General features: G+C 39.1%; 1 protein-coding gene across 1 annotated transcript; it reads right to left on the reverse strand.

The window, feature by feature from the left end:
- Positions 1–1779: 1779 nt before the first annotated feature.
- Positions 1780–4578, reverse strand: FAM237B (family with sequence similarity 237 member B). Its single transcript, XM_072412788.1, has 2 exons — positions 3255–4578; positions 1780–2232 (listed from the first exon to the last, which is right to left on the reverse strand). The coding sequence occupies exons 1-2, from the start codon at positions 3643–3645 to the stop codon at positions 2204–2206; spliced, it is 420 nt and encodes a 139-aa protein (XP_072268889.1). The 5' UTR covers positions 3646–4578; the 3' UTR covers positions 1780–2203.
- Positions 4579–10111: the final 5533 nt, after the last annotated feature.

Consider the following 10111-nt stretch of genomic DNA (forward strand, 5'->3'; position numbering starts at 1 on the left):
CCAAGTGATAATGTCCACAAGTGATTTTCATATTTTACCAAATGTGGTTCCCAGTTTAAATGAGGTAAAATATTTTCTGTATATCAATGCTGTCCCCAGACAATATGAAGCTTTATATGATACCTAAAATAGCTTAATTCCATGGCAGCTCACCTAATGTATTGCATACTGTAAGCTCTTCAGGGCAGGGTCCTCTCCTCCTCCTCCTGTTTCACTGTCTGTATCTGTCTGTCATATACAACCCCTATTTATTATACAGCGCTGCATAATATGTTGGTGCTATATAAATACTGTTAAATAATATTAGGTGAGCTGGACAATTGAAATGGAATAAAAGATATGGTCATTGTGCTGATCCTTTGTCCTGTACATTTGTGTATCACGTAAAGGTTTGGTTCACTCAATAGCACGTGGTTGTGGTTATTGGATCCCTGTCTACCCCTTTAACCCTCATTCAGGGGTAAACACTTTATCCTAGGGTTAAGAGAACAGATCGGGCAACCGATAACCACAACCGCATGCTTCTGTGAATATATATATAGATATATATATATATATATATATATACACATATATGCACCCCGCAAGTTACCCCATACATAAACCTCTCAGGACAATACGGAAACTATATCGAAGCAAAACATTTTTTTTTAGTTTTGGAACAGGCTAAGGGTTTGGCTCTCTGTCAATTTCACACATTCATTTGTCACCTGTATAGAAAACGTTGGTAATCCTAGAAGGTAAGCATTATCCCCAGATCAAATAGAGTCCCCAGATCAAGTGTTCTGGTGCAAACTGTCCAAGGCCAGATGTCCCCTTATGTTTTTGAGATTTCCTCTTTTTTTATGTTGAGTCTCCAGGACAGGAAGTAATCAGAGTTTTGCCCTTCCCTGATTTTTTGTTAAAAAAAACATTTTTTTTTGCTAAGTTTTGGTATATTAAACGGGTAAATGGGCAATGGCGGTAACAGATAGTCACAACGTAAATGAAGAGTCCATTGCTAGGCTTTGTCCCCCAGTTACAATCCTACATGCATGTATTCACATGATGCACCTGCTTCTCCACATGCATCCCCTTATGCATCCTTGATTAGTGCATGGAGTGGGGCTTTTATTTTAGCCTGTTTTATGTTCACTGGGACACATCAACTTGAAAGGGGGAAGTGCGTGCTTCCAAAAATGTTTTTTTCAAAATTTATTTCATATTTTTAGACCGAGACGGGTAAACATATTTAAACAATAATTAAAGTGAATGTTCTTCATTTTCATTCAAAATAAATTACATTTGTGTTCTTCTGAATGAAAACAAACAGTACCACCTAGTGAATGAATTAAAAATGACAATAGCTCTGTCTTCAAACATCTCTGTTTAAAGCAGGAATAAAGTTACACATTTAAAAATTCACAATCTTGCCGGTCAGTTGATGTCTCTTCTGCAATAAACCCTACTATCTACCTGATCGCTCAGGGTATCTGTCAAAAAAGTTGAGCTGAGCATATGCAATTTCAGCTTTCAGGATACTCAGCTTGCCCTGCATGTGCCAGGAATGAATGATCTCCTGCACAGGTCAGCCTTGCCAATCAAAATTGCCAAGGATCTTCTTCATGAAAAGAAGAGGATGAATGCTCTGTGAGGGCACAGGAACAGGTGAGGATAGAGGGTTTATTTCTGCTTTAATTTCAGGTACGTTAAGTACATTCTGCCATCTCAGTTCACACAGAATAATAAAACAAGCACTTTAGTTGAAGAACTCATGTGAGTTGTTTAACAGATTATACCTCACACATGGTATTTATTTAATTTTTACAATGTATTTAATGTGTAAGGAAAACTATCACAGGTGTCATAACTTCAGTTGTTTTTTGGAGGTGCTCCTATTGCTTTGTAATGCCCTCCTAATGCGCATGTCTGCAGCAAACAAGCTATCAGACCCTTTAGTGAATGCATGTGTAAAAAAGGGTCTAGTATGTTACTTAGTGCATGAACACTTAAAGATCAAAAAGAATTTAATGGGCACATCTACCATGGCATGTCAATGTGTATGAAAACATGGGCTTGGTGTCAGAAGCTGCTTCATGAAAAATGAACTGCTCACCTGGGCAATATATTTATGTGTGTGAATTGACCATATTGTACTTAGTATTGGAACTGCAGGTATACAAAATGCTCTCTAAAATGAAGATTGGGAAGATAGCATCAGGCATCAAAACCAGGGGGTGATAAAGGAGACACCTGTGGAACAAAACAGAATAATACATTAAAAACACATCAAAAGACGTCTCAATACACTTTATGGCCAAGATAATATGGAGCTTTGTCTCACACATCTACTGTATATGAGTTTTGTGCACTTCTAATGCTAAAACCATAAGCAATAATATAGTATTAAGTCCTCATAGCTACAGCCACCTTCACTGCTCTGGGAAGGCTTTTCACAAATATTTGGGGTGTGTGGATAGGGAAGTTGTGTCCAATAATGCAGAAAGAGCATTTGCAAGGTCATGTATTGATGCTGGATAAGAGGACTTGTAGTGGGCCTTAAAATGAATGGCAAAGGTGTTCAGTAGGGAAGGGAGTGCTCTGTGCAGTCCACACTGTTACCTCTACACCAAACTCTTCAAATCATGTACCGGTACTTATATACCAGGGGCAGGAGTCATGCCAGAACAGGAAATAGTAATCGCCAAACAAGGTTGGAAGTGCACAATTGTAAGGCCTAAAAAGTCTTTGTATGATGTAGTATTACCAGCACCTCTCACTGAAACCACCTGAACTTACTAATGTCATTTTGCGCTTCCAGTTACTGGACAGCTTGTCCGCTAGCAGCAACAGGTTCCAGTTCCACATAGACATGTTGTAATGCCGTCCTAGGTGGATTTTAAGAAAAATATAGCCCTGGCGGCCACATACTTTAGACTATACGGTGTACTTCCCAACATTCACAAAATTACAACTACGTAAAGACTATAAAAAAAAGCCACTCAAACACCCACTGCCATTTTTGGAAAATATCATGCCTACCACATTTTAGGGGATTTGGAATTTTTGAGACATAATTTTAATACACTAATTGATGTCTAATAGCCCTTTAAACCATATCAAAATCCTCAAACTTAAAAGCTCCATATTAAACTTAAATACAATTGTTTGGTTACTCTCATGCAACACACAAGTCATACAAATTTAATTTCAGCAATCCGCCTTCTAATGATCATTATGTAAATACAGATACTTTGACAGTCCGATAGAATTACCTTTATCTGGTTTGTGTAGGTATAATGATAAATTTGGAGGTTCCAGTTGTCTTCTGCCCATCCCGTGAGACCTGGAGAGAACACAGTCTACATATATGTCCCAGAAGTCCTGCGCTAAGCCGTCAAACAGGGCGTTATGCTTGGGGTTTGTTGATTCTTTCAGATACATCATGAAGTCCCAAAGGCCCATGATGGTGTCAGCCACCCTAAGCTTCTTCATTTCCACAAGCTTGCGGGTTGCGGCTTCCCAGCATTCATGGTCAATCTCACCAAGACCCCCTGTACTTAAATGTCGTTGTGATTGTTTGTTATACATGGATCTGGCAGATATGGAGGTCACCATCAGAAGGCAAATAAAAGGAAGATACCAGCTGCTTGCTGCAAAATCCATTGTCTACCTAAAAGCATTCAAGAACAGCAATTGAACAAAAATTGAAACCAGTTGACGGTAGCACTTGTGTCTGATCTAAGAACCAGAGACCAATACAGATGGTCAAACCCATTTATCTTACTATAAAAATACCACTCACTAAGAAATAGTTATTTTGTGTTCCTGTATTCTCACTATGGATCAAAGGCCTGAAGTACAATACATGAAAAGGTGACAACACAAGGTTTTGGAAAGGTGGTTTCAAATACAAAAGAGAATGAGATCTAGTGGTGAGACAGACCGGGATATAACATTTCTCCATTTTTCATATAATATCTTGATAGAGTTAATATATAAATGTATATAGATAAAATAGGATAATCTATGAAGATTCTACTGGTTATATACTTGCGTGTAGTGTCACTTCTTCTTCTGGGTCCTTTGGTATTGGTCACGCACCATTAGGGTAATCGGCAGAGTTAAAACTTTAATACATTTATTCCTAGTAATATAAAAAGCAAATGTACATATCCTCAGGCCCAAGACCATGCAGTTTCATGGCTATAATTCAAACCTCAAACTTTCCAATATAGAATATGGTAGTTGTCATTTTTCGCATTCAAAGGTGAAGTACAGTTTTATATTGATGGTAGGAGAAAGGCTACTTTAAAAATTTGGAATCAAGCTGGGCTTTATTGCAGAAAAGGGACGGGCAATGTCCCTTCTGCTATAAACATTCCTACTGCCTGATATCTCCATGGAACTGTCAAATTTGCTGGTTGTCAGTAAATCCAGCAATCTCAACTTTCCAAGTAATTGCTAGAACTGAATGAACTCCTGCACATGCAGAAGCTAAGTCATCCTGTCTCAGACAATTGAGATTGTCAACTAGAAAGACAAGAACATGGCAGATGGAACGGGTAGGTTAGCATAGCAGGGTGTTCCTCAATTCACCATATTGTGCTATAAATGCACATAAATTTAATGTACAGCGCTGCATAATATGTTGGCGCTATATAAATCCTGTTTAATAATAATACCGGTAATAATAATAATAAATGGTAACTCTTCTACCAGGAGTTGATAGGTAAGTAGGATGATTAGTGAAAATCATGGCTCCCAGGGGTCTATTTTTAAAGCAGTGAATATGACATTCATTGAAACATTCTCTGGTGGAGAATCTTCCGGGTTCATGTGTTTCAATGGCAGCAACTTCTTATTATGTCATATTTGCTGCTTTATTAATAAACCCTCTTAGAGTTCAACTCTAAAATACTAGTATACACATAGAACAATAAATAGTTGTATGGTTCAATGTTTGATAACTCCCATACAATTTATTTTACTCCTAAGGGCTTGTTATCAGAAATCTAGCAATTATAAAAAGTTGAATCAAATCTACACTCACTATTGTAGACAAAAATGATTCTCTAATAAACAGCTTAACAAAACACTTAAAAGAATTCCCTGTGGACAAGATGAAGATGAGGAATAGTTCTCTTTGCTGTCCTTCATGTTTGAAGTGATCACTCGGAGATCCCCAGAATAAAAGTCTGCACAATGCTAAGTGCTGTCACACAATTACATTGTCCTAGATAGGCTTTGATTCTGTGATTCCCCATTGTTCCCTGGACTATAGTTGGGTATTGATGCATACTCCATGGACGATAAGGAACAAGAAATATAATTTCCTAGTTTTCTAGTTTTGATCTATATTCATTCAGTAAAGTGCCACTAAATCTTACGGCTTTGGATAACCTTTATGTATGTCAAGGTACACTTATCCTAACACACCCATAGACGTGAATTTTTATTGTGTTTCCATTGATTTCAATAAACACATGAGGCAAAAGCAGGAATTTGTTAGTGTCCATGTACACATATGTGAATACACGTATCAAAAGTTTGCGATCAACAAGATCATCAGGAAAGTTTTGTTCTTTTAGGATAATGAAAGCCACAGTTAATATCACACCTAGTCAGCTGACATGATTGTAATTTTATAAATGTTCATTGGTGGTGGAAAGTGTGCCAGTCTACCAGGGCCCCGGACCATCCTCAGCCAACAGGGACCCCCACAGCAACCCTAGCCCAATCAATGAAGCAGACTGGATAATCTGTAGATGGAAATGTGCTGTCAGGGAGTCTGGGATGGGGGGATCATGGCTGGGTTCACATGCGCAATAATTGTAGTTGGAAAGAATCTTTCACAATCCTTTCCAACAAAAGACTGAACGATGCATGAACGAGCGCTGTACATACAAGGCCATTCTGATCCTTTATCAGGCGAGAATCATCTGACGTGAGTAAGTAGCCTAAGTCAGTTCTGCACAGGACCCACTTTTGGTTACGTTTACCACTGGGATTGATTCTCTTTACTTTCACTGCATTCATTTACAGATTGGCAGATAGCATTCATCACTTCAATGTTGGGAAATGCCAAAGCCCAAGATAAAGATCAATGTTTTTTGTTTTCAAACCCCCTGTACATTAGTTTTGCCATAAGGGTGCTGCAATTGGAATAAATGGCTGCGTATGGCACTTTATAAAAGGCAAAAAGGTTCTCCATCCAAGTGACCCCTGCAGTGTTGTAGTTTTGGATTTTTATTTTGGCTCCTAATGTCTATTTCTCAGAGATACAAAAGTAGGAGATGAGAAGTCCCTTTTTGTGTCCCTATTGGAATCGTTATATATTTCTCGTTCTAGTGTACTTTCCATTGTTGTTCGGAATTGTGACACTTTTTGGTTGAGCTCTATAAGAACCAAACATTTTTGAGCTAACTTTAGTTAGCATATTTTCAAGCAGAACTAAGAACAAAAACAAAAAACAAAAAGGTTACCTGAGCGCTTTTGATGGAAAAGAAATGCAAATTAATATTTTTATAAAACGCTTTTTCCACACTCCTGGTGTTTTTCTTTTGATTACATTGCACAGGGCATGCACATACGCCATGCAATTTAGCAACCAGCGCAATTCATGGCACCACCTAAATAGACCTGCATGCTGGGGACAATGGAACTTTTACACCCATGCAGAATGCACATCAGCTACCCAATGGCCAAGGAGGATCATGGTGGACCGAGAAGACTTAATGGCTAAGATGGTGACTTAAAGATTCCGGGACTTATGGCTTCTGGGAGGTTAAATGTAAAGTGAGAGCCACCAGTTTGTGCTGTGCACAGTTAGAGGGCCCATAGTTGGGTTTACCCTACCAAGGCATACTTTGGTTCAGATAATCAAATCCAAATTTTCAGTTCTGCACAATAGACCTTGAATAGAACGGAAGCAAATCTGAGCAACATCACTTTTTTACTTTCCTAGTAACAATCATCCCAGGACAAGTATTAAAAAATCTACCCTGCAGACACAAACAGCAATATAAAAAAAGTAACATAGATTGTAATCTGTCCATTTAAAACTAGAAAATAATACAAAGGTCATACATATATTACGAATGTAATAATAGTCATAAACAAGTTTTCTTACCTGCGGTGTTTGCAGTGCCACCTAGAATATAAAAAAAATTTTACAAAGTTAATACAATAAGTCTGCAGGTCTGTGGTAGTAGATAGTAATAATACAAAGTAGTAATACAAAGTGTGCAGGTATAACATGCTACATGATTGTGCAGAGAATAATGAAGGAGAGATGAGTGACTTGTGTCAGACCTTTGCAGTCTTCTGATCAGAGGATGACAGGTGAGGAGTGGGACAGCCTAGACAATTTTTATATTGACGCTCCTCCTACGGTCCTGCGTCACCAGGGGGGCCAGATATTGTCTGTGAGTCAGGAGTATTCCTATCAGTGTGCAGTGCTGAGATCACCGCTGTGAGCAAGAAGAACGCAGATATGGGAACAAGTCACAAACAACACATTGCAACACTTAACATCTGCCACACTTCATTCCCAGATCTCATGGAGCGGTTACAGTTTCAATGAAAGATTGTGAAATGAAATGGATCTGAAAAGTAAAAATAGTAATTGTTACCAAAATAATAAAATTCTCAATCACTGATAAAATTAAGATTTTGGAGTTACTAATGTGCATGCATAAAGGGTGGGAGATGCTGCTGCTGACCCTATGAGCCCCGAGCTTTGACCTTGAACCCTAAGGCCAGGAGCAAATCCTCTGCCCATTTCATGGCTAGCTGACGGGTCAGATGGATTTACTGTTTGGCAATCTTTTATTATCCCCCATAACACGGCTCAGATTTGTAAAATATTCTGATAATTTGGGTGGGCATGAGGTGACCACAGGACCGTGCTGTGGGAGAATGGGAGCCCTCAATTGGGGTTGCTTGATTGTTTGTCCACACAACATGATTTGTATTCCTTTAACCTCCCTGGCGGTATTCCCAAGTGTGGCTCAGGGTGGCTTTTCCATACCAAAAGCAAAACTTGGGGTGGAATTGCCAGGGAGTTTAAAACTCCTACCTGGTTCCCATGTTCCAGCGGCTTTCTTCAGCTATGCCCGGCATCTCCTTCCCCTGGCAATGCCGGATAGACATCTGTGTTACCTGGCGATAGCCGGCCGGCATCTGCGTCCCTGAACGTTGGGGACGCGAGACCAGGGAAAGCAGATGCTGGCCGGGCATCTGCTCACGAGTGTGTGGCTGGAGATCGGGACCGTTGGACCAGGAAGGAAATTAAAATACTTAGCATTCATACCGCCAGGGAGTTATTCTATATTTACCAATATGCCCAATTGCCCCAAACCCGATCCAGGTCTGAAAAAGTGAACTGCTATTGAATGCACTACAATTTTCCAAGCAAATCAATCATTTTATTAGGTCGGAGATGCAATCAGAAGTGTAAATTGCATCAATTCAAACACAGGAGGTGTAAATAGAAATGAGTGGGCCCTTAAGCAAAACTTTGGATGGGCCAATTTAACCTAATACCTCTATTTACCTCTTTACCCAAAAACAAAAAGTGCAGACTCAGTGGTGGTAATTAATTTCTGGGGCTGCTGCAACCTGTAGGATTTGCCACCACCCTCCAATCCCCTAACTTATAATTACACACATACACATTCACTAAATGCACATATTGCCCACACACTTACTATACAAATGCCTAGCTAAGCTCATCTGGTACCCCAAACCTTACACAGCTGATCCCCTGGGGTTATTCTTTATTCTACTGTGCTGCTCTCCAATCCCTTCCCTCTACCTTGTATCACCCTCCAATCCCTCCCCAGCCCACCAGGGGCACCCAACCTTGTCTTCCTATTCTGTGTGCCGGGGGGCAGTTATTGTGAAGTTATTGGGCTCCTGGCATAGCCAATCACAGCTTTCCTCCCTCTCCTGTGCCATGCTGACAATCACAGCAGCAGGGGAGGTGGCAGGGGCACAGACAACAACAACAAAAAAAATTTAAATGGGCAGCAAATGCCAGGACTCCCTGGCTCCAGGGGTTATGGATTTGTTTTTGATCCAGAAGGAGACAACAAAAATCCCAGATCAGCTATGCCCTGTTTATTCTTCAATGGATGATATAAATTTCATACTGACCACATGGGGCAATCAGATCAATTTTCCTATTTTTGCACTTCCTACAATGATAGTAAAATCTAATGTTTCTGCATTTACCGTCAAACTTTTATAGATGTTAATATTAAAAAGTAATATTTAATATCTTTACCTTTGCAGCTTTCATTAAGGTCTTGCCATCATGTTCCTTGTTTAGCCATTTCCTGGTATGAGTGACAACAATCTGTCCCTGGCTCCAACTGCTTCTGTGTTGTCACCTTACTAATTTCTTTTTCGGTAAAGTTGTCACCATCAGGAAACAGACCCTGGAAAATGACAGCATACAGCAGTTATTGAAGTGCATGTAAAAAAATTCAAAAAGATTGCAGGAGATCAGAATCAAATAGTCAACAAAGCAATAAATACAGCAAAAAAACTAAATAATCATGCAAATTGTTAGTAAATCTGACACCACCTAGTGGAGGATTTGAGAATGACATTCGCTAATAAAGCAATGCATCTGCACATTATTATTAATATTATTATTATTAATAATAATAATAATAATATTATTAATAATAATAATAATAATAATAATATTAGTATTATTAGAACAGGATTTATATAGCGCCAACATATTATGCAGCTCTGTACAATAAATAGGGGTTACAAATGACAGACAGATACAGACAAGAGGAGAGGGCCCTGCCCCGAAAAGCATTCCAGGAGGTGGGGAAAGTCTCATACAATAGGAGGGGAGATATAATTCGCCCATGTCCACTTTATGAAGTTCAACAACATTAAAATAAATTCACCTATGTCTAGTTACCTTTACAGGACATTCACAAATTTCAGATCCCACAGAGTGGCATAAAAAGTATTTTTGTTGAACAAATTGCTATATGAACTGCTTATAAATACTGTTCTGCTCACTGTTCTCCTTGCTGGAGGGGAAGCTGTACCTGATGACATGCAAGAATCTACCTGCATCCGTTTTACTTATTTTTCTTGCTGC

This window comes from Pyxicephalus adspersus, chromosome 5 (genome assembly GCF_032062135.1).
Source record: "Pyxicephalus adspersus chromosome 5, UCB_Pads_2.0, whole genome shotgun sequence".
NCBI classification, from domain to species: domain Eukaryota; kingdom Metazoa; phylum Chordata; class Amphibia; order Anura; family Pyxicephalidae; genus Pyxicephalus; species Pyxicephalus adspersus.